This window comes from Mesoplodon densirostris, chromosome 14 (assembly GCF_025265405.1).
Source record: "Mesoplodon densirostris isolate mMesDen1 chromosome 14, mMesDen1 primary haplotype, whole genome shotgun sequence".
NCBI lineage: Eukaryota > Metazoa > Chordata > Mammalia > Artiodactyla > Ziphiidae > Mesoplodon > Mesoplodon densirostris.
This window is the reverse complement of record NC_082674.1, coordinates 21,485,162-21,508,699: the sequence shown is the minus strand read 5'-3', so window position 1 is coordinate 21,508,699 and position 23,538 is coordinate 21,485,162. Positions and strand designations below refer to the sequence as shown.

The 23,538-nt window shown below is 48.1% G+C and overlaps 2 protein-coding genes across 3 annotated transcripts; one reads left to right on the top strand and one right to left on the bottom strand.

Annotated features, from left to right (window-relative positions):
• Window positions 1-11: 11 nt before the first annotated feature.
• On the bottom strand, window positions 12-10,871 carry ABHD1 (abhydrolase domain containing 1). Its single transcript, XM_060116926.1, is given in 14 exon segments — window positions 12-223; window positions 346-511; window positions 611-659; window positions 1,167-1,253; window positions 1,255-1,281; window positions 1,283-1,330; window positions 1,465-1,577; window positions 1,730-1,775; window positions 1,993-2,075; window positions 2,077-2,176; window positions 2,527-2,687; window positions 6,601-6,922; window positions 7,058-7,140; window positions 10,452-10,871. Coding segments are annotated over 14 exon segments (1,917 nt in total).
• CGREF1 (cell growth regulator with EF-hand domain 1) lies at window positions 10,638-23,018 on the top strand. 2 transcript variants are annotated; one of them, XM_060117496.1, is made up of 6 exons: window positions 10,638-10,720; window positions 20,326-20,419; window positions 21,682-21,747; window positions 21,837-21,907; window positions 22,047-22,171; window positions 22,370-23,018. In XM_060117496.1, the coding sequence occupies exons 2-6, from the start codon at window positions 20,337-20,339 to the stop codon at window positions 22,814-22,816; spliced, it is 792 nt and encodes a 263-aa protein (XP_059973479.1). In that variant the 5' UTR covers window positions 10,638-10,720; window positions 20,326-20,336; the 3' UTR covers window positions 22,817-23,018. The 2 variants fall into 2 exon arrangements, with proteins under 2 accessions (XP_059973479.1, XP_059973480.1); XM_060117497.1 differs by having other exon boundaries at window positions 10,643-10,720; window positions 20,332-20,419.
• The last annotated feature ends 520 nt before the right edge of the window (window positions 23,019-23,538 follow it).

The window sequence follows — 23,538 nt, the reverse complement described above, 5'->3', positions numbered from 1 at the left end:
TGGTACTCTTGTCAGCTTTTGCCTCCCTCCGAAGGAGTGGGTGCCCTGAGGCTGAGCAGCTCTGCTGGGTGCTGGAAGATGGCTTTGGCATACTGGTGCAAGAGGCGGCTCATGTAGCAGTGCTGCCAGGGAAGGAGTCCTTCCAGGAAGCCGATGTGGCCACCCCGAGCTGTAATGAGCAGTGCAACGTGGGGAGAATGTTGGGCAGCCTGTAGGGGAAGGGCTAGGAGGGGCTGGAGAGGAGGTCAGGAACCCTGGCCTCTGCTGAGAGCCCAGGCTCTTTCCACTTGCACCGCATGGCCCATTTCCCCTGGGGCCTAAAGCATCCAGATGCCAGGTGCTCACCATGGACTGGGGAGAAGGGGTCATCAGCTGCATTGAGCCAGAGCACAGGGATCTGGATGGCATCTACCTTGGTTCTTGGGCTTGCTGCTCGGTAATAGGCAGCACAGTCTTGATAGCCAAAGACCACAGTTGTGTAACGCTCATCAAAGTGGTGGATTGTGTGGGCCTGCAGGTGGTGGCGGGTGGGATAGGCTAGGATGAGGATAGGGAATAAGGTGTTGGAAGAACAGTTTTGGGCAGAGAGGGGATCGTTGAAATAGTATACCTGTAGCACAAAGTCTACATTCACCACCTTTTCCATCACCTTTCTGTTTCTGCAAAAGAACACATAGGGTGGGACTTCCCTGGTGGCGCAGTGGTTAAGAATCTGCCTGCCAATGCAGGGGACACAGGTTCGACCCCTGGTCCAGGAAGATCCCACATGCCGTGGAGCAACTAAGCCCACGCGCCACAACCACTGAGCCTGTGCTCTAGAGCCCGCGAGCCACAACTACTGAAGCCCACACGCTCTAGAGCCCGTGCTCCGCAATAAGAGAAGCCACTTCAGTGAAGCCCGCGCACCACAACAAAGTGGAGCCCCCGCTCGCCGCAACTAGAGAAAGCCTGCGCGCAGCAACGAAGACCCAACGCAGCGAAAAAGAAAAATTAAAAAAAAACACATAGGGCTTTGGCTGTACTCCTGGACCTGACCCAGAGCCAGCCTCTGTCCTATCTCACGGGTGAGAAAATCCAGATAGGGAACTGACCCGAGCACTGGGAGAACCTGGCCTGTCTGCCATCCTACCCTGTCTGCTTCCCTTTTCCACTTGTCAAGACCCTACGGGTTCACAGCTCGGCAGGGCCCAGCAGTGAGGTGCTGACTGAAGAGCAGTGAGTTCGGTGGGGTCTCCGGGGAGCAGGTGGTCTCAGGTATCCCAGCATGCAGGCAGAGTCAGTCAGCCCCGCAGCCCGGCCCATTCGAGCCAGGTGCTTCAGCACTAATATCCTGCAGGATTGGCCCAGGGGCCGTGAAAGAAGGGTTTGTACTGGTGAGTTGGAACAGGAGAACGGGAGAGAACATGGAGGAGGAGAGAGAAGAAGGAAGGCTGGGCCTTTGGGTTAAGTGCAGGCAGCCTTCACCCTCCGAGAGAGATGCCCACAGCCAGCAGTGGAGCGTGGGAGTCGCGGCTCTTTATGTGGTTCACGACTGTCTCCAGATCTTCAGTGTTGCTGGCCCAGAGGGCCCTGTAGGTCTGAGGCAAACCGGATCATTGGGTAGGGAAGGAGGCCCTGACCAGAAGGCAGAAAAGTGAAAGGCTCAAGAAATGGAAGACAGGTAGGTTGGGGCCCAGGGTCTCTGAAGAGGGTGGGGTGAAGGGCCACTACGAGGGAGGAGGGTACTCGCCAGCAGTTCTTCCCCACGGCAGCCCCGGTTATTAAATACGATAGCCCTGTGGCACACACAGGCACATGTTAGGCAGACCCTCCCTAAGGGCTCCTCTCCCCTTTTGGTAGGTTTCAGAAAGGCCTCCGTCAAAAGGTGCCCTTCATATGGCACCTCCTCCCCATAGCTAGCAGGGTCTGAATTGACCCTCCCCCGACCCCCAACACACACAATTATAAGTTATCACACACCACCCAATTCCGCTGGGCTGTGTCCATCCTTACCTACAGCCATCCTTCAAAGCTTGGTCAACTAGGTGCAAGATATATGTCTCCTGACTACTGCCCGTGATACCAGGAAGCAGTAATAACAACGGGCTGGGTGGTAAGGTCAGGATATTGACTGCTGTTAGGCAGGCTGGCCCAGTCTAGGGGGAGCTGTCCTCTATCCGGGGTTTCGAGAACTTCCCTGTGGTTTTGGAGAAAAGGGCACAGAAAGATACTATTAGGAGCTCCACGTACTTCGAAAGATTTAACGCCCTCCTCTCCCTCCCCAAACAACTCCCACAAGTTAGCAGCATCATTTGAGGGCATGCATTATGCAAAACATTAAGACTGTAACGAGGTATAATGGGACATAAAAGATTTGAGTATTACCTCATGGCTGTGCAATTAAATAGCCTTTCCATATAGCCACTCTGGTTACCCTTAGCACACTGAGGTAGATGGGTCAAAGGTACCCCCATTTTAAAAGAGGTACACGAGTAGGGTTCCCCTGTACTTGCAGCTTCACGTTCCCCCCTCTCTGTCCCTTCTTACCTGGAGTAAGGGGCTACAGGCGGAGACTGCAGTAAGACTCTGAAGATGGTTTGTAGCCGCCCCTCAAAACACCAGAGCGTAGGGTAGAAAGTCTCCACAGTGACTGGACACTGTTGCTCCAGGAAGGCCAGAAACTGGGACCCAGTCACCAGTTGTGGCCTCTGTAGTCACACAACACAATGTGCCTCACTCCCCTGATTTTTGCACTAAGCCAGTGAGGTACCTGATACCAGAGTGACCCCTTTCCAGAGGCCAGCCTGGAGGGCACTGCTTTGTCTGGGCGTGAGAAATCTAGCATACCTCAATCTGGAATGGTCAAGTCACCTCTGTTAATATAGGCCCACTAGGGCCCCAACTACAGTCCTAGAGTGTCACCTCTCCAGAATTGCCCCTGAACCGACTTCCACACTCAACCTATCCATGCCCCAAACCCATTTTGGAGAGAGCAGGCAATATAAGTTGCCCAGCTGATCTGCAGGAAAGGTAGGGATCCTGGACAGAGGCTGAAGAAATGCAGCACCATTCAATCTGTGACTTTTGCCTTTTGAATTGTCTACACTTCTGCCAGTTGAATTATCCACACTCTCGTCTCAAAACTAGCTCCGGTCATGCTGGCTCCTGATTTTAGCATTCCGTTGTTGCATATTCCCATTCCCTGTTGCATGTGCTCCCTGCTGAAGGGCTTCTTTGTACCGCACCACCTCATTTTCTTACTTAACAGCCCCTGCTGTTAGACCATGCTCTAAAGGAGGAATATTCCCAATGGGAATAGATTTTCTCTTTCTTCATGCCAGCCAGGAGGAAGGTAACAGGGATAGGATGGTGGGCCAGATGAGGTCACTGGGCACTTAGCCCTATCTTTCAACCTCTCTGCTTGGTTCTTCTGGATACACATCAAGTGAATGAGAGGGCCTAGCCACATAGAAGGCTTATGAAGGGGGAGTATGCTGTACAAAGACAGAAGGCCTCAGACTCAAGAAATAGAAATTGCATTTCTGTTGCAGGCCTGAAGGGACCCAAGGACCAGATTCCTATTTCTTCTTGCAGTCAAAAGGGGCTACGTAAATTATGAACTAGAGAGGCCAGGTTGGTACTGTGACTGTTGTGACTCGTACCCTGGGCCCTAAGCTCTGGAATAATAACACCTGTGATTCATTGTATGCTATTTGCTGGCACTAGGCTAAACCCAACCTTATTATAAGAAACTATGACAGGTTAAGTTGTTTGCCCGAAGTCACACAGCTAGCAAAAGGCAAAGTGGAATAATAATTATATTAGGCAAAATATTCTCTGACATAAATTGTACCAATATTTTCTTAGGTCAGCCTCCCAAGGCAATAGAAATAAAAATAAACGAATAGGACCTAATCAAGCTTACATCTGCTTTTGCAGGTCAAGCTTTTTCTAATCAAGCTTTTGCACAGCAAAGGAAACCATAAAATGAAAAGTCAACCTACAGAATGGGAAAAAATATTTGCAAACAATGAGACCGACAAGGGCTTAATTTCCAAAATATACAAACAGTTCATACAACTCAACAACAACAAAAATAAACAACCCAATGGAAAAATGGGAGAAAAAAAAAAGAAAAAAATGGGCAGAAGACCTAAATAGACATTTCTCCAAAGAAAAAATATAAATGGCTAATAGGCACACGAAAAGATGCTCAACGACTCTAATAGCGAAATGCAAATCAAAACTACATTGAGGTAACAACCCACACCAATCCGAATGGCCGTGATTAAAAACTCTACAAATAACAAATGCTGGAGAGGATATGGAGAAAAGGGAACTCTCCTACACTGTTGGTGGGAATGTAAGTTGGTACAGCCATTATGGAGAACAGTATAGGGGTTCCTCAGAAAACTAAAAATAGAATTACCATATGATCCAGCAATCCATACAAAATATATCCATACAAAAAGATACATGCACCCCTTGTTCATAGCAGCACTATTCATAATAGCCAAGACATGGAAACAACCTAAATGTCCATTGACAGATGAGTGGATAAAGAAGATGTGGTACATATATACGATGGACTACTACTCAGCTGTTAAAAAAAACCACACACACACACATTTGCAGCAACATGTCTGCAACTAGATATTACCATACTAAGTGAAGTCAGAAAAAGACAAATACCATATATCACTTATACGTGGAATCTAACACAAACAGACCTATCTACGAAACAGAAACAGAATCAGGGACATAGAGGACAGACTTGTGGTTGCCAAGGGGGAGGGAGTTGGGGGACGGATGGACTGGGAGGCTGGGGTTAGCAGATGTAAACTTTTATATACAGGATGGATAAACAACAAGGACCTACTGTATAGCACAGAGAACTATATTCAATATCCTATGATAAACCATAATGGAAAAGAATATAAAAAAAGAATGTATATAAATTGTGTAACTGAATCACTGCTGTACAGCAGAAATTAACATTGTAAATCAACTATACTTCTATTAAAAAGTGTAAAAAATAATTATGATATTACCACTAATACTAGTAAGATTTGTTGAGTGCTCCTTATGTGCCAGGTATTGTGCTAAGCATTTTACATGATTATATCCTATAACCTTCACAATAGCTCTTTGAGGTAGGTACTATGATCCCCCTGTGGGAACGTGTTTGAATATTGAGTAAGTTGTCAAAGGTCACAAAATGTGCCAAAGCTAGTTAGCAGTGGAGCTGGGATTGAAACTAAGAGTTTGTGCTCTTAGTCACTTTACTATAATACCTCCTAGCTGCCAAGATTTTGAGTTATCAATTTATTAAATCTTTGGTCTGGTCAAACAGCTCAGTTGTGTAGAACAAGGTGCTAATAAATCACAGGTTTGATGTATGTGGGTTAGTTTCATTTTAACTCTAGTGAAGTGTTTCTTGACTTATCCCTGAGAATTAATTAGTTAAATGCCATTAGTCACTGTGGATGAATCAATTCCAATCCATTACCATGCTGGACAATCCAAACTGCATGTCCTCAGAGTGTCCAGAATGACACTTTCTCTGCATTTAAACCAGTATTTGGAAATCAAAGAAGGATTTGGAGTATAAAGTGGCAGAGGTCTCTGACTTCTCTGTGGCTGGTTGTAAGCAAAGGAAAATGTTTAGTTCAGGACAGCTCTGTTCTGAAATGACTGACTTTCCAAATCAGGCATATAAGGTAAGGTTTATAGGGTATTTTGAGGTTTGGATTTTTAAAATTGTTTTACTAAGGCAGATGTATTCTATAAACAATGCATAGGATGTATAAAGCTCTGAAAATACAGAAAAGTTGAGGTAACATTAAACTTCCCTATAGATCTTTTTAAAGGGCTTGAATCAATAGGTTTCTTGTTAGACTCAGCTACTTAGAACCGAGTTTAATGAAAATTAAAAGATTTAGATTTTTGTGGCTATGTAAATTACATAAATTTCAGTGAGAATAAAATTTCCAAGTTCACCAAAACCATCCTCTTCGGATTTTTCCATTGCACTCTACATGGAGAGCCTAGAACTTAAAACAGGGCTGAATGAGCAAGGACAGTTAGGGTTATCCATTAGTCCTGAGCTAGGCGGGGAACCTCTGCCAGTCCTTAAGAGAAGCAAGGTCCTACCAAGCTGATGGGATGATGGTGGGAGTTAGCCACCACCCCACCAACTGTTTCCTTCATTCAGAGCAGCTAATGAGCAGCTCATCTAGACTGCCTAAAAAGAAAAAGATAGTGTGCACATCGCCCTGACACCTCAGGATGCCTTCCACCCCGCTTTTCCGCAAGTGTTTGTCCACATCATCGGCAGCAGCACCCCTCCGATGACTGAAAGGCCCAGCTGGCATGGGGAGTACGCGGGATGCAGAGAATCCAGGCAGGCAAAGAACCGACTCTCCATTAGGTGACAGGAGTAAAGCTGAGCCTGGCTGGAGCGCGGGGCCGGAGTGGTGGTGGGGCTGTGGCGTCAAATTTCACCTGGGCCAGGAGACCCCACCCAGCCAGCCTCCACAAAGGGCTCGAGCCCCGGCTGGAAGCTGCCCTCAGACTCGAGTTACCTACACCCGCCGGAGAGAGCTCTGGACCCGCACCCACCTGGGCCACCCATGCCCAGTAGTAGCCCAAGGAGAGGGCAGCGCCAAGTCCCAAAAGCAGAGAGAAGGACTCTGTCCAGGTGTCATCTTGGTTCCCCAGGGAGGAGCTCAGCCTCTCGCGTTGCTGAGCCTCCACTCCCAAGTTCTCGACTGGCTCTGACGCCTGAGCTTCGATTAGTGGGCCCGCAGGTGCGCGCTGGGCCCCTCCCGTTACACGCCATTGGACAGCTTGTGCGGGTTCCGCCCGCACTGCCCGGCGATTCGGAGACCCGGGCCCCGCCCACCGCCCGTGCTCCCGGCGGCGGGCGTGGCGAGGGGTGGTGCTAGGACGTCGATGGGGTGGGTGTACCGCGCCTGGGCAGTCTGCGCGGAGCTGACCCCAGTGTCTTGCGAATGGCCTCCCGGCCCGGGGGCCGGTTCTCGCGCCTCTACGGCTCCTGCCTCCGCTTCGCGGTCACCGGCCCTGCGGCCTCTTGTGAGGACTAGCGGCCTTCCCCGCAGCCGCCCTCTTGTGGGGCAGCTCCAGCTCCTTCCTCAAACCCTGCCCCGGAGCGGCAAGTCTGACAGCCTGGCCAGAGCCCCTAGCCTCTCAGTCAGTCACACACAGGGCCCAGCCACTGACGTGGTCACACCACTCCACTCCCGTAGTGTTCAGTCGTTGACAGTGGCCCTCACACACTGGACATGATCATTCACACCGACACCCCACAGTGTCACGTAGTCAAGTTTCAGCTACTTGAGTGAGTGGCATTCCGCACAGAGTCACACACACATGGGTTAAAGCCACTCGTCCAGTGTCACTCTACGCTGTCTCATACAATCCCTGTCACAAGTACAATAGATACTTACTCATCACCCACTCTGTACCAGGCACTTGGGATGCTGTTCCTGTCTTCATTGGGGTATGGAAACAAGTAAGTAATCTACTAGAGCAATGGCTCAGCCTTGACTGAAGATTGGAATTATCTGTGAGTTTCTAAAACTAGCAGTGCCCAGGCCCCACCCGCTGTTTTGGTTGGTCTGGAGAGGAGCCTAAGTATTAATAACAACTTAAAATCTCTCTGGAAGACTCAAATGTGTAATCAGGGTTGAACCCCTGCAACAGAGCATGGTGCTAGATAAGGGAAGTACTAGCTGCAGTGGGAGCCCCGGGGAGGGTGCCCAGACTCCATGGATCAGAGAAAGCACACCCGGATATTAAATGACAATACATTTAAGGCGAAATCAAAAAATAAGTTTCCAAGACAAGGTGGAGGAAGGGAGAGAGTAATTGTTCCAGGAGAGGGAAGAGCACAAGCAAAAGCCTGGATGTGAGAGACTTCTTAAAGGAACCAAAAGAAATTTGGTGTTGCTGGAACATGTGAGATGGTCAGGAATCAGGTTGTGGGCAGCCGCATGAAGGATGTTAGTCTTTATCCTAAGGGTGGAGGAAAGCCATCAGAGTTTTAAGAAGGGATGGGCGACATGATCAGAGTTATATTTCAGAAGAATCATTCAGGCTACTTTGAGAATGGATTGGAGGGGGATGAAAAGTAGGCTAATCAGGAGGCTGTTAACGGAAATTTGGCATGGACCATGGCTGGCTGGACTGGGGGAAAGCTCAGGAGAGGAGTGAAGATCTTTAAGTTAGGAGGCAGAACTGATAGGACTTGGTAGTAGGTTGGAGGTAGGGGAAGAGGAGGAATCATGGACGGCCCCCAGTTTTCTGACTGCATAGATTCAGGGATGCATGGTGGTAACATTGGGATAGGGAAGCAGGGGGAGGGGAAGTTTTGAGGAGGAAGATGATGCATTCTGATTCAGACACGTCTGGAGTGCTGGTAGGTGTTCTAATTGTGTTTTCTTAGATTCTGAATTTGTCTCTTTGGCATCCATTAATCACAGGACCAAACTAACCGCCAAAGTTGTTCACATCTCCCCTGCAATCCAGAGGCCATACTCTGAACCACTTCCTTTATCCAACTCTCACACACCAAACCAATATTTTCCCTTTCCTGGATAAACCCAGGATCAGGGACCAGTCAACTAGGGACAGCCCCTATGCCCCAAAGCTCTCTGAAGTTATTAAAACTAGCCAACCCTAAACTGTTTAACCTGCCTCGTCTCGCTTTTCTAGTTTAATAAAAGCTGTGGCCTGTGCCTTCCCCTTGCTCCTTTCTACCTTCTGACCTACACTGGTGCTTCCCTCTGTGGTCCTGTGTGGTGAGCTGTGCTTCTTCTTCCTAAGGGAACTGTAACATTAAACTTTTCTTTCAGTGGCATTGACCTCTCTGTGTTGTCACTCAGTCACCTTTAAAAATTAAGATCCGGCACAAATCAGTAGGCTGTTCAGTTCCTGAAGTGGTCTGGGGCTCAGAGATTGGAATTTGAGATACGGTAGTTATCAGCATTTAGATGATATATTAGCTTGCAGGGTTGCCATGACAAAGTGCTGCAAACTGGTTGTCTTGAACAACAGAAATTTATTGTCTCACAGTTCTGGAAACTGGAAGTCCAAGATCAAGGTGTCAGCAGGATTGGTACCGTCTGAGAGCAGTGAGGAAGAGCCTGTTCCATACCTCTCTTCGAGCTTCTGGTGGTTTGCTGAAAATCTTCAGCATTCCTTGGTATGTAGAAGCTTCACTCCAGTCTCTGCCCGCATCTTCACATGCTGTTCTCCTTGTGTGTGTGTGTGTGTGTGTGTGTGTGTGTGTGTGTGTGTGTCCAAATTTCCCCTTTTTATATGAACACCAGTCATATTGGGTTAGGGGCCCATCCTACTCCAGTATGACCTCATCTTCACTAATTATATCTGCAACTACCCTATTTCCAAATAAAGTCACATTCTGAGGTATTGGGGGTTAGGACTTCAACATATGAATTTTTGAGGGACACAGTTCAACCCATAAGAGATAGTGATGGAAGCTACATGAATGGAAGAACACATGAGCAGATGGGGAATGAGGAGGGAGCCCAGAGGAACTCTGACACGTGAAGAAACTAAGAATAAATGACTAAAGAGAGAGGAATGGTATTGCCAAAACCAATGATACCATGACCCAAGGAGGTAGTGTCCAGCAGTATCCACCTGTCCACCACAGGAAGGAGGACAGGGTGACTTTGATGAGAGTGAGTGTTGTTGTGGGTGGATGCTGATGGGAAGGAGCTGATGGGGAGGGAGAAGTTGAAGATTCCAGAGAGATAAGAAGTCGTGCACTCAAAGAACTAAGTCTTTGAGCCAGTGGGTGAGGAAGTAGTCTGAAGCCTGGGTGGTGGAACTGGCTGCTCTGAGAAAACTGGTGACACTGCATTTTGACCACAAAGCTATAGCCACACACTGCAACACTGTGCTGGCAAACAACTGCCACTGTCACCCTTAGCTGATACTTTCCCAGGCCCCCCCTCCCCCCACCGTGGCTCATATGGAGCCACTTCTCAGTGATGTGCAGTCACAGTCACACAATGATACCTTCACCGGAAACCGACAGTCACGGGTATCACTTGAGCATCACAACTCGGGAAGAGTTCAGCCAGATACCATAACAGACACACCACTCACATCCTGTACGGTCACACACTGGGACAGTCACACACTGGCCATATTCTCTCAAGTACTGCCATACTGGATACACAGCCACACGAAACACCCCCTACAATGTCACAGGTCTCTCATCCACACAGCCACATACACCAGTCACAATCACACAGGCTAACAGTAAGTCACATTCTATCTTGTCACACACATCTGGGTCCCAGCAGGGACTGAGCCCCCAGTTAAACGTGCTTCTCATTACGCACCAGCTTCATCATCTGTCTCTTTGCCTCTCTCTCCCTAGTTGTCTGTGCCTGTCAAACACGCACACACTCACGCACACGCTCTCCCTCGCCCGGTGGGGGCCGCAGAGGGCCGGGGTCTGCGGGCCAGGCGGGGCGGGGCGGGGCGGAGACCCAGGCCACGGCGCTGGCGCTCCGGACTCTGCCCGGGCCAGGGCGGCGGCTGCAGCCGGGAGGGCTACGTGGAGCAGCCACGTGGAGCTGCCCGGGGGAGGGCCGGGCGGCGGGAGCCGAGGCGCGGCGGCCGCGGCGGCGCACAGCCTCGAGCGACGACGCAGCCGAACCTGGCCCGCGCCGCGCCGCCGCAGGTGGGTGCGAGCCCCGCCCGGGGCTGGCGGGCTGGGGGCCGGGGACCCCGCCGCGGGCAGCCAGGAATACTGGGCGCCGCGGGGCGGGACCGCGGGCTGGGTCGGCCTCCTGGCCTCCAGGTCGGAGGCTGAAGGCGCAGTCCCTCCGCATCCCCTGCGGCTCGGACGCCGCCGGAGCTCTCGCCCCTGGGCGCCTCTCCGAGGTTACCCCTGAGAGCACGTAGAGGGAGGGCCTGGAAAGCGAGGCCTGAGCTCCCTCGCTGTGATGAGGGGGTCTCACAGTCCCCCAAGGGCTTTTCCCTCCGGTGTCTCATTCGTTGCTCTTGACAGTCCCGGGGGAAGGGGAGGCTGGCAGGAGTTTCCTCCTCATTTGACAGCGGAGGAGAAGGGGGACCGGGGAGGGGCCGAGGTTATCACCCAGCTAGAAGTGGCAGGGGGAGCCCAGCTCTCAGGTGTGGGACCCATTTGGCTGCATAGCCAGTGCCTCTTCTCTTGCGCCGGGGGGTGGGAGGTGCTGGGAGTCCCAGGCGGCCCTGGAGAGATAAGTTAAAGGAGAGGATTGAGCTCAGAATTACTTCCGACAGTTCGAATTAGGCAGAAATGGAATGCGTGCCCTGTGGGTGGTAGGCTCCTGTCCTGGAAAGTCCAGTGGAGGCTGATGGCCACTGACAGGCATGCTGTGCAAGCAGTTTTGCACTGGATGGGAAGTCAAGCAAGAGAAAAGGCCCTGCCACATCCTAGAGTCTCTGAAATACTCAGGGAGCATCTACTCACTACATTATTCCATTGCATCTTCCCCAAGCCCCTACAAGACAGATACCACTATCCTCATTTTTTTAAAAAAAGTATTTATTTATTTATTTATTTTTGGCTGTGTTGGGTCTTCGTTGCTGCGCACAGGCTTCTTACTGCGGTGGCTTCTCTTGTTGCGGAGCACGGGCTCTAGGCACGAGGACTTCAGTAGCTGTGGCACGCAGGCTCAGCAGTTGTGGCTCATGGGCTCTAGAGCACAGGCTCAGTAGTTGTGACGCAGGGGCTTAGCTGCTCCGCGACATGTGGGATCTTCCCGGACCAGGGCTCGAACCCGTGTCCCCTGCATTGGCAGGCGAATTCTTAACCACTGGACCACCAGGGAAGCCCCTATCCTCATTTTTTAAAGTGAAGGTCCCAGAGCTCAGAGACACGAAGACACCTGCTGAGATCACACTGTTAGTACTGTGAGAGGCTGGATTTGAACAGAGGTCTAACTCCAAGGCCAGGCTCTCCTCCCATGCACTGGTGCAAAGGCTTGAAGAAATCAGAGGCTAGAGGATCATTGTGAGTGTGTGTGTGTGTGTGTGTGTGTGTGTGTGTGTGTGATGTGAATAACTTTATTGAATTATATCACAACTCTAGCAGTTGTGGTGGCTTTTCTGTGGTCATTAGGGTAAATTATGTTTATGCATGTTATAGAAAATGATTAGGAACGTTTTTATTTGACAGGCAGTTGTTCAATAGCCGCTCTATTTCTGTTGCTTATAAAAGCTTTTGTAAATACTGTAGTTAGAAATGTGAGTGTGAAGAAATCACATTACACCAACCTCGTTACACATTACTTGAGGTGCCTTAGCCTGACTTCCTTCAAATAATAGAGGTGAGTTACCTGTACTAAAAATGTCATGTTTGGAAGCGTGACTTAGGAGAATATTACTGAGATGACACTAGAAGTCCACATGCAGTTATTTGTTTCTGAAGTGGACTGTAACCAGAGTGCTAAGGTTGTCAGGAGGGCGCAGGATGTTCCAGGTAAAGGGTGGAACAGCTTGGGCAAAAGCACTGCAAAGTGAAAATGAAAAGTATTTCCACAGGCTCCAGTAACCCCTCTGTTTGAAGCAGAGTGTTAGTATAATGGAGCACTGGAAGATGAGTCTAAAATGGTAACTTGATATCTGATTGTAGAAGGCCTTAAATGTCCAGGCGAAGACTCTGGACTGTAATAGAAATAGGGAGCCATTGAAGGTTTTGGAGCAGTGGAGTTCCAGCAAAGGAAGAGTACTCTGCGAATGGAGGGTTCTTTAAATCGAGCAGATAGCAGAGGCAGGGACAAGAGTAAGAGACTCCTTGTGCAATGAGTAATTCATTATCCACTTAGTATTCACTGTAACTCTGTGATGTAAGTACTATTATTATCTCCATTATGCAGATAAGTTTAGTGAGGGTAATTAACCTACCCGAGGTCACAGGGACAGTCTGTGGTGGAGCTGGGATTTGAACCTAGGTCTGGCTGGTTCCACAGCTCTGTCCTCTGTCCACTGCACAGGCTGAATAGTTGCACACATGTGACATAGGACCAAGAGGAGGAGAGTAAGAGTAATTCACGTGGGCAGGGTTCAGGACCAGGTCTTACTTTTCAGGGCTCAGTGCAAAAATAAGATTAAGAATTTCAAGACAGAGACAGCAGAGCATTAGACTAAGCCCAGGGCCCTTTTGAGAGCAGGGCCCTGTGTGACTGCCAAGAAGGCAGTTCTAATCATTATGACAACTTGACAGATCACCTCAAAACTCAGTGGCTGAAAACAATAACATTGACTTTGCCTGTGAGCGTACATTTCTGGGTAGGGCTGAGAAGGCAAGCTCAATTCTGCTCCATCCGTGTTGGCTGGGGCAGCTCGAAGGCTGGGGCTTGGAATGATCTACAGGTTTGCTCTCTCACCTGCCTGGCCCTTGGGTGGGGAAGTGAGCAGCTGGAGGCTAGAGCAACTGGGGCTCCTCAAGCATCCCTCTCCCTGTGTGCTCTCTCCACATGGTCTTTTCAGCGTGGCACACTTCTTCCTTGGCAGTTCAGAGCTCCAGAGAAGCATATCTGCATGTCAAGAGGGGGAGAGAGAGAACCAGAAACAGGCATAAACCGTGTTGCCTTTTATGACTCAGACTTGGAGGCCACACGGTGTCATTTCTGCTATTCGTTTGAAGTGAATCGCTAAGTCCAGGTCATATACAAGAAAAGGCAAATTTAACTCCAGCTACTTCCCACAAGAAAGAATTGGTAGATGTTTTTCAAACCAGCTCAGTTGGCCTAATGAGTGACTGGGTTAGTGGGATCCGATAGGTGTTTCCCCTTCATCCCTGAACTGCTACCACCAGAGTCATTCTTTGTTGTTTCCAAATGTCCTTTTTTAAAAGGCTACTCCTAGTGATGATAACACATTAAGCCTGGATAATAGGTTTTGACAGCTCTGAGGGATTTAAATTACTCCTGTGCCTCCTGTTAGCCTAGGTCCTGGCAGTTAACAGATGGGAGGAGAAAGCAATTTGAGGGTATCCAGGTGGGAAGACCAGGATGGTGTGAAGCTACTACAGAGCAATCCAGAAAAACTTCCGGAAGGAAAATGCCTTATTGTATAACCAGGCACTGCGCTTTACACGTCTTGTCTCATTTAATCCTCACCACACCCCGAGAGGTGCTCTCATCAACCTCATGTTAACAGACCGAGGTTCTGAAACACAGGAGGCACACAGCTAGTGAGTTGCAGAGCCTGGATTTGAACTTAGGCAGCCAGAGATTAGGGCCCATACCCTTAAACTTTGGGCTATGCCATCTACTCCTTAGCAATTCTGTGTTTCTCTGTTTTTCTCTTCATCGTTGCTTTACCATTTGTATCATTTCCTACTTACATAAATATGTAAGCTTTAAGGAGGAAAAATAATAGGTAATTTTACCTAATATTATCATCTTACTTATAAAATAGTGCCTCACGTATGGTAGGTGCTCAATAAATATTAAAGAAATGAGTACCATTTGCCTTTACTCTATAAACTTATATTTACACTTGCCTTCCCTACAAAGGCTCGCCTTCCTGGTCCTTGTCACTCAAGGTCTTGACTTCGACTGGTGCTTCCCATGATGTCCTCTGCGGCATCCAGTCCAGGGTCTATATCATCTGGCCTTCTCCTTTTGGCCTCTTCTGGCCAGCTAGCCCTCTCAGCCATTTCGTGCCCCTCCTTCCACCTTAGAGCCTGGAGCCCTCAGACCCCTCTCTTTAAACCAGCAGCACGCTGGATACCAAGAACTGGGTGAGGCAGCCCCCCTGTCCACTTGCCTAGACCCTCTCTAAGCCATTGCTTCCTAACCGCCAAGAACACTGTGGGCAGGGCCTTCTCTCTAATCCTCACGGGTTAGGCACATAACTCTGCCGTTCTTGGATTTCCACTCAGTCTCCGTGGGATCTCTACGGAGATATCTGTCTCCGAGCCTCTGCTGGGGGTGGGGGTGGTGAACTCCACCCTGCTGAAAATCAAATAGCCTTGAACCCTGTTCCCTCCAGTCCTCCATCACTTGTCTTCTTGAACTTGATTCACGGTGTCTTTCATAATAGAGAAGTTTAAACTTTTGATATGCTCAAATCTGTCAGTTTTTTGCTTTAAAACATGAATTTGAAATATTTATCATTTTAAAAAAACATTTATTAATTTATTTATTTTTGCTGCGCTGGGTCTTAGTTGCGGCACACGGGATCTTTGTTGTGGCATGCGGGATCTTGGGATCTTTAGTTGCAGCATTTGGGAATCTTTTAGTTGCCGCATGCGGGCTCCTAGTTAAGGCATGCATACGGAATCTAGTTCCCCGACCAGGGATCGAACCTAGGCCCCCTGCAATGGGAGCTCGGAGTCTTACCCATTGGACTACTAGGGAAGTCCCATGAAATATTTATCATTTTTAATGGCTCTGTCACATAATATGATTTGCTTAATCATTGCCTAAATGTTACAGTTGTTTACAGTTCTTTGACTAATATTAATAGCACAGCTATAAGTATCTTTATAATTTCTTTTCCGTTTGTGTTTTTCCTTACGTAATCCCCAGGATGATATTGTTGGGTAGGGGTTTTATGGCAGTTAAAACACATTTGCAGATTACTCTCCAGAAATAGTTCACGTCTATAGTTCCTCAAACAATATAGGTTAATACTCAATGATTCAATTTCTTCAGTGGTTATAGGACTATTAAAATTTACTATTTAGGGCTTCTCTGGTGGCGCAGTTGTTGAGAGTCCACCTGCCAATGCAGGGGACGTGGGTTCGTGCCCTGGTCGGAGAGGATCCCACATGCCGCGGAGCGGCTGGGCCCATGAGCCATGGCCGCTGAGCCTGCACGTCCAAAGCCTGTGCTCTGCAACGGGAGAGGCTGCAACAGTGAGAGGCCCACGTACCGCAAAAACAAAAAACAAAATTTACCATTTATTTTGATGTCAGTTTTACTGTTAAGTTTTTCTGGGAAAATGGCTATATCTGCTAAGTTCGCAAATTTCTTCTATTCCTGTAGTTATGTCCCCTTTTAATTCCTAATATTGTTTATTTGTGCCTTTTCTCTTTGTTCTTAATGAAAATTGTCAGGGGTTTTGTAGTTCATTAGTTCTTTTAAAGAAACACTGTTGTTTGACTTTATTGCTGCTCTCTATTATATTTTAAATTTCTTCTATCTTTTATTATTCATTTCTTTTAGTTTCTTTAAGTTTATTCTCTTTTACTAGCTTCTTGAGTTGGAAGCTTAACTCATTAACTTTTGGCCTTTCTTCTAATATAAGTTTTTAAGTCAACCCAATTCCCCTACACACACACACACACACACACATATATATATATATATATATATATATGTATATATATATATATATGTATGTATATATATGTGTGTATAAATGTGTGTGTGTATATATATATGTGTATATATATGTGTGTGTATATATATGTGTATATATATATTCCCCCCACCCTGCACCACATACCTTGTGGGATCTTTTTTTTTTAAAAAAGTTTTATCTTTTCTCTCTTTTAAAAAAATTTATTTATTTATTTATATTTATTTTTGACTGCATTGGGTTTTCGTTGTTGCGTGTGGGGTTTCTCTAGTTGCGGCAAGTGGGGGGCCACTCTTTGTTGTGGTGTGAGGGCTTCTCATTGCGGTGGCTTCTCCGGTTGCGGAGCATGGGCTCTAGGTGCGTGGGCTTCAGTAGTTGCAGCACACGGGCTCAGTAGTTGTGGCATGTGGGCTCACTAGTTGCAATGTGTGGGCTCAGCAGTTGTGGCTCGCAGGCTCTAGAGCTCAGGCTTAGTAGTTGTGATGCACGGGCTTAGTTGCTCCACAGCATGTGGGGTCTTCCCGGACCAGGGCTCTCACCCGTGTCCCCTGCATTGGCAGGTGGATTCTTAACCACTGCGCCACCAGGGAAGTCCCGGCTTGTGGGATCTTAGTTCCAGGGATTGAACCTGGGCCCTGGGCAGTGAAAGCGCTGAGTTCTAACGACTTGACCACCAGGGAATTCCCCAATCCACTTCCCCTTTAATACTGCTTTAGCTACATACCTTGTTTTGATGTATGTTTTCCCAGTATTATACAATTCTCAGTATTCAACAATTTCCATTATGATATCCTTCTTTGACCCATATGTAAGTGTACCTTTAAAACTTTTTACATAAATGAGATTTTTACATCATTTTTGTTATTGATTCCTAATACAATTGCATTTAGTCATGTAACAGTATGAGACTGATTCTTTAATATTTGCTGAGCCATATTCTTTGGCCTATTGCTTATCAGTTTTTATAAATATTCCACATGTATTGAGAAGAAAATGTATTTGCTAAGTGACTGGGGTTGGGTTCTCTATTTGTTCATTAGCTCAGGCTTAGAAAATATTTTATTCAGTCGTCTACATTCTTGCTAATTTTTAGTCTGCTTAATCTTTCAAATACTGTATGAGGTATGTTAAATTCTCCCACCATAATGGCAGATTCGATTTTCCTGATTGTGTTTATGCCAGTTTTTTTAAAGAATTTATTTGTTTTAGAATAGTTTTAGGTTCACAGCAAAATTGAGAGGTTTCCCATATACCTCCTGCCCCACACATGCACAGCCTCATCCATTATCAACGTGCCCCACCAGAGGGGTACACGATGAACTGATGAACCTATACTGACACATCACAATCATCCAAAGTCCATAGTTTACCTTAGGGTTCACTCTTGGTGTTGTTTGGGTTTGAACAAATCTATAATGACATGTATCTATCATTATAATATCATATAGAGTATTTTCACTGCCCTGAAAATCCTCTGTGCTTCACCTATTCATCCCTTTCACGCCCAGTCCCTGGCAACCACTGATCTTTTTACTGTCTCCATAGTTTTGCTTTTTCCAGAATGTCATACAATTGGAATCATACAGTGTGTAGCCTTTCCAGATCGGCTTCTTTCCCTTAGTAATATGCATTTAAGATTCTTCCGTGTCTTTTCATGGCTGAATAGTTCATTCCTTTTTAGCGCTGAATAATATTCTTTGTCTGGATGTACCACAATTTCTTTATCCATACACCTATCGAAGGGTATCTTGGTTGCTTCCAAATTTTGGCAATTATGAATAAAGCTTCTATAAACATCTGCATGCAGGTTTTTGTGTGGACATGAGTTTTCTGCTCCTTTGGGTAAATACCAAGGAGTTTAATTGGTGGATTGTATGGTAAGAACATGTTTAGTCTGGAATGAAATCACCTAAGTGTCTTCTAAAGTGACTGTACCATTTTGCACTCCCACCATCAATGAATGAGAGTTCCTGCTGCTCAACATCCTTGTCAGCACTTGATATTGTCAATGTTCTGTATTTTTGGTCATTCTAACAGGTGATAGTGTTATGCCAGTTTTCGTTTTAGGTGTTTTGAGGCTATGTTATTAGGTACATACAGGTTCAGAATCATTATATCTTCCTAGGGGATTAAACTTTTGTGCATTTTGTCATGATACTTTTTTATCTATAATAATGCTTTTCACCTTAAATTCTATTTATTCTAATATTAATAAAACTATGCCAGCTTTCTTTCCTCTAGTATTGCCTTGTATATCCTTCTTCCACCGTTTTGTTTTCTGTGACTTTACTTTTTAGGTTAATCTCTTGAAAATTGCATGTAACTTGTATGTTGTTTTATGTACCTTTTGATAATCTCTATTTCTTAACTGATGAGTTTATACAATTTATGTTTATTACGATTACTGATATACTTGGATCTATTTTTTTTGTGTGTGGTACGCGGGCCTCTCACTGTTGTGGCCTCTCCCGTTGCGGAGCACAGGCTCCGGACGCGCAGGCTCAGCGACCATGGCTCACGGGCCTAGCCGCTCTGTGGCATGTGGGATCTTCCCAGACTGGGGCACGAACCCGTGTGGCCTGCATTGGCAGGTGGACTCTCAACCACTGCGCCACCAGGGAAGCCCTACTTGGATCTATTTTTACCATCTTATTTTATGCTTTCTATTTGTCTTCCTTTTTAATTATTTAATTTTTAGGTTCTTTTTTTCCCCCTATTATCTCCTCCATGATGCTTTTTTTTTTTTTTTTTTTTTTTTTTGTAGCGGCAGGTCTTAGTCTACAAACTATGTAGATTCACTATATCTGTTTGGGGCCAACGTACGTCTAGAAAAACAGAGACAGTTTCTATGACTCTCGGGAGCTTCACCTTCTTGTGGACTTCCATGTTGTGCTGCTTCTTCCTCGAGGCAGCTCTATTCGCACAGCTACACGTGTATCTACCTGTTGGCCAGTTGCTCACTGCCTCTAGGAAGAGCTCTTAGGAAGCTGATGTCCTCCCTTGCGGTGGTTCTGAACCTTATCAGGGTCATGGAACTCTTTGAGAATCTGCTGAAAGCTATGCACCTTTCTCCAGGAAAACTCAGTGCCAGCCAAAGTGTAGGGTACCATGTCGGAGGGCTCCTGACCCTCTGCTCTAGACCATCAAGCACCTGATGATCTGTCTTCCTAAAGATGAGTTTGAGGTGTCAGGCTTCGGCTCTGGAGGGCTTCTGCTGCCTCAGAAACTCACATGATATGTACACAATCCTGGGACGAATTGGAAAGCTTCATGCTCTGCACATTGATAGATACTCTCTTTGACTATTTTCATTTAATCAAGTGATGTGCTGCCAATGGGCCTACACAATGTAGGTCTAAAGGAAAATTTTTGTTTTTTTCCCTTCTATTGGGATCTGGTTTTCCTGTGTTTAATAAATAGCAATTCTTGGGACCACTGTTGGATTGACCCTGATTTGTTGTGTTTTCAAGCCCTACCTGAGTGTAGACCTATTTCAAGGAGTCTAGTCTCTTTTGATTTGTTCTTCAGTGAGTTTTTAATAGATACAGACCAACAATCTGGTTCCCCCCCTGTTTAAGGCTTGGCCTTTTTGTGACTCTGTGCACTTCTAATTTGGCCTTTTTCTTATTCTCTCTGAACTAGTTTCCACTCGTAAAATGAGTGGACTGAACTACATATGTGCTTAAACTGCACTTCTCCGAGCACCTGGGGGACCGGCAGGGCAAGAGGAGTGGGATGCTCCTGCCCGCAGCACAGCTTCCCCCAGCACAGGTCTGCGTTATGCGCTTTACATGCTGGATCTGGAATAAGATTTATTTTGAGCAAAGTTCCTGATGTCTGTGTGTGGCTCCTCCCTGCACAGGAGTTCTGTCACCTGGGTGGCAGGTAGAGGCAGGGAGAGAGGCATTCCTGTCTAACCCACCAATCCCCCCCTCTGTGGCAGACACCGCTTCCCTCTGATTCCCTAACCCTGTTTCCTGCTTCCAGCTACAGGAAGGATGTTACCTGCGACGATGAGAATGTTAGTGCTGCTGCTGCTACTGCCCCTGAGTCAGGCTGTTCCCAAGCACGGCACCACAAGGTAATGGGATTCAGAGGGCAGGGCCGTGGGCTGGGAGCAGGGGGGTCTCTGGAGAATCGGAGGTATGCTGTGGGCCCCTCTGGGAGGCGGAAGACTGGGTGTACGCTCCCTGACTTCTGTATCATCCTCGCCACCTCAGCTTCTGCCTTGTGCCTGTTAGAGTGCCCTCTGCAAAGTGGGCATCGACACGTTTGCTGGGCTCACTTGGAAACCGGGAGCGCACTTCCAATGAGATGTGAGGCTATGAGCTTGGGAAGGGGCTGCAGTCCTCTTATCAAGACCTTACAGTGGAAGCTCCAAAGAAATAGAGATCATTAGCATATCACTTCTATTTTATTTGAATATCTTTCTTGAGGTTTTGTGTCTTAATACTGTGCAGTGGGTATGCTGGGTGGGGTCGGGGGACGGACACAGCCGCAGCAGCAAGGGCTGGCAGCAGTGACCAGAACTGCTGTAACAGCTCCTGCCAGCCCTCTGGCATCACACATCTGGATTGACTTGGGCAAACAGGGATCCCTGTCCGGAACTGCGAGCAAATCTTGAGCTTTAAAGGCCGACAAAAAGCCCCTGAGCAGATCAAAACTACAAAACCAACATATATGCCCTCAACTTGGGGTAAAGAAGAGTCCACTTTGTGTCATGGAGCAAATCGGGTCTGTATAAAACTGGGCAGTGCCACCGGGCTCAGCCAGAGACCTGTCCCTCGGCTCCCAGCATCACAGAGGAAGGGTTGCCATGATGCATGTTGTCCTGCCGCCCACTATGCTGGTTTCTTTTTTTTTTTTTTTTTTACAACTTTATTGGAGTATAATTGCTTTACAATGGTGTGTTAGTTTCTGCTTTATAACAAAGTGAATCAGTTATACATATACATCTGTTCCCATATCCCTTCCCTCTTGCATCTCCCTCCCTCCCACCCTCCCTATCCCACCCCTCCAGGCGGTCATATCCTGGTTTCTTGGGTCTCCAACTTGTGTCTACTAGGTGCGCCTTCCTCTGGCCTCCAGCAAACCAGATGTTTTATTGGGATTTTCACTTACCATCTAAGCTAGGAATCTGCAAAGGCAGAATCTGGGGAGTAAGGTTCTGCTTCTGAGGAGACCAGAATGGCCTCCTCCCCACAAGGTTTTTGGGGACCTGGAGAAGAAGCTCCCTTTGGGTCTGGGGGGAGAACTCTACTAAGAGCTTGGGGATGGAAGGCTGTGAGGCTGGGCCCTCAGAGGAGGCCCTTTGCAAGGCCGGTGCTTCCCTCCCTCCTCCAGGCTGGACCCTGAAGTGCAGCATCCACCTCTACCCAACCCCTTCCAGCCAGGCCAGGAGCAACTTCAGTGAGTAGGCTGGGGTGGGGGGCGCCCGAGGGCCAGGCCTGGGGCTGCAGACTGGCCTCTCGTGGACTGATTTTCCACTTTTCTGCCAGACTTCTTCAGAGCTACCTAAAGGGACTAGAGAGGATGGAAGAGGAGCCGGAGCACATGAGCCGGGAGCAGGGTGAGGGGCTGGGCTGATGGGGCCCGTGGACGGGAGGCTCAGGGCAGCCAGAGCTGGGACTGACCTCAGGCCATCCCGCGACTCCTGCCTGATCCACCTGTCCCCTGATGCCTCTTCTGATCCAGCCTCTCTTCCTTAGTTCTCCTCTACCTCTTTGCTCTCCACGACTATGACCAGAGTGGACAGCTGGATGGCCTGGAGCTGTTGTCCATGTTGACAGCAACTCTGGCCCCTGGAGCTTCTGACTCTCCCACCACCAACCCGGTAAGCCCTGCTGGATGGGGGCCCTTCTCCCAGAAGAAGACCCAGCTCCCTGGGGCTTTGGTTTTTTTCGTCATGACTCTTTTGGTGAATCCCCTTTGAGCCATGAGGGCTCAAAGCCTGCATGGCAGGGATGCAGGGGGGTGTTGGGAGGGTCAGGGTTCCTGGGAGCATCTCCAGTCACTATAGACCCTTCCACAGGTGATCCTGGTAGTGGATGAGGTGCTGGAGACCCAGGACCTGAATGGGGATGGGCTCATGACCCCTGCAGAGCTCGTCAACTTCCCCGGAGAGGCCCCGAGGCACACAGATCTCAAAGAGCCCCCAGAGCCACAGGATGTTGGGAGGCAGCCTCTGTTGGCTAAAAGCCCGTCAAGACAAGAAGCACATGAAGCCCCAGGTCCCAGAGAAGAAGCTGGGGGACAGGTGGAGGCCAGAAGGGAGTCCTTGGAACCTGTACAGGAGGCTGGGGGACAGGCAGAAGCTGCAAGAGAAGCCCCAGGCCCTGGAGGGGAGGTTGGGGGACAGGTAGAAGCCAGGGACACTGGAGAGAGAGAAGAAGAGCTTCCAAGGGAAACACTGGAGTCTAAGAAAACCCCAAATGAACTTGAGGTTCATGCTATTCAGCTGGAGAATGACGAGATATAAACCTTGAGGATGCAGGTTTGCACCCCTAGAAGTCTCAGTGCCAGAACATAAGCCCCGAAGGGTAGGGTGTGTGTGTTAGGACAACGACCACCTCTGTGCCCCCTTCCTGGCCCCAGTAGTGGCAGGTCTTCCTGTGCAGCTCAGGGAGACCCTAAGTTGAAGGGCAGCTTTAGGGCCCAGAAAACCAATAAAGAATCAAATGAACCCATCCCTCTGGGCCATTGATCCACTGGTCCAGCCTGCCCTGACCTCAGGCTGCAAGGGGTCGGGACTGGGCAGTCCTCTTGGGAGGGCAGGAATTCAGTTTACCCAGTGTTCCCAGATGGTGCTGAGACACAGCAGAGTACAGCACTGGGCCACAGCCAGCTGCAGACAACCCGGGGAAGGGAGCTCAGCCTTTCCCTGGGGCCTAACCACTAGCACGCCCTCCTGCAGTTCAGGGTAGATCTTCTCCATCATCCTGTATCTGCTCCCCACCACTGAAAATATTAATAATTACCATTTATTGAGAACCTAGTACACACTGGGCATCATGCGGGGCATTTTACATATTGTGATTTTACCCTCACGATAATTCTGTGACCAGGCAGAATTAGCACCATTTGACAGATGAGGAAATTGGGGAAAATGGAGTTCAGTAATGTACTCATGGTCCCATAGCTAGTTAAGTGGCAGATTTGAATTCAGGCCTGTCTGAGCCTAAAGCCCATACCTTTTATCAC

Excerpts from the sequence above, each read along its gene's own strand:
- CGREF1 (XM_060117496.1), top strand. The coding sequence starts at position 20,337 with ATGTTACCTGCGACGATGAGAATGTTAGTGCTGCTGCTGCTACTGCCC. Across the intron at positions 21,748-21,836 it reads CCAGGCCAGGAGCAACTTCA|ACTTCTTCAGAGCTACCTAA; the intron begins GTGAGTAGGCTG and ends CTTTTCTGCCAG. Across the intron at positions 22,172-22,369 it reads ACTCTCCCACCACCAACCCG|GTGATCCTGGTAGTGGATGA; the intron begins GTAAGCCCTGCT and ends ACCCTTCCACAG.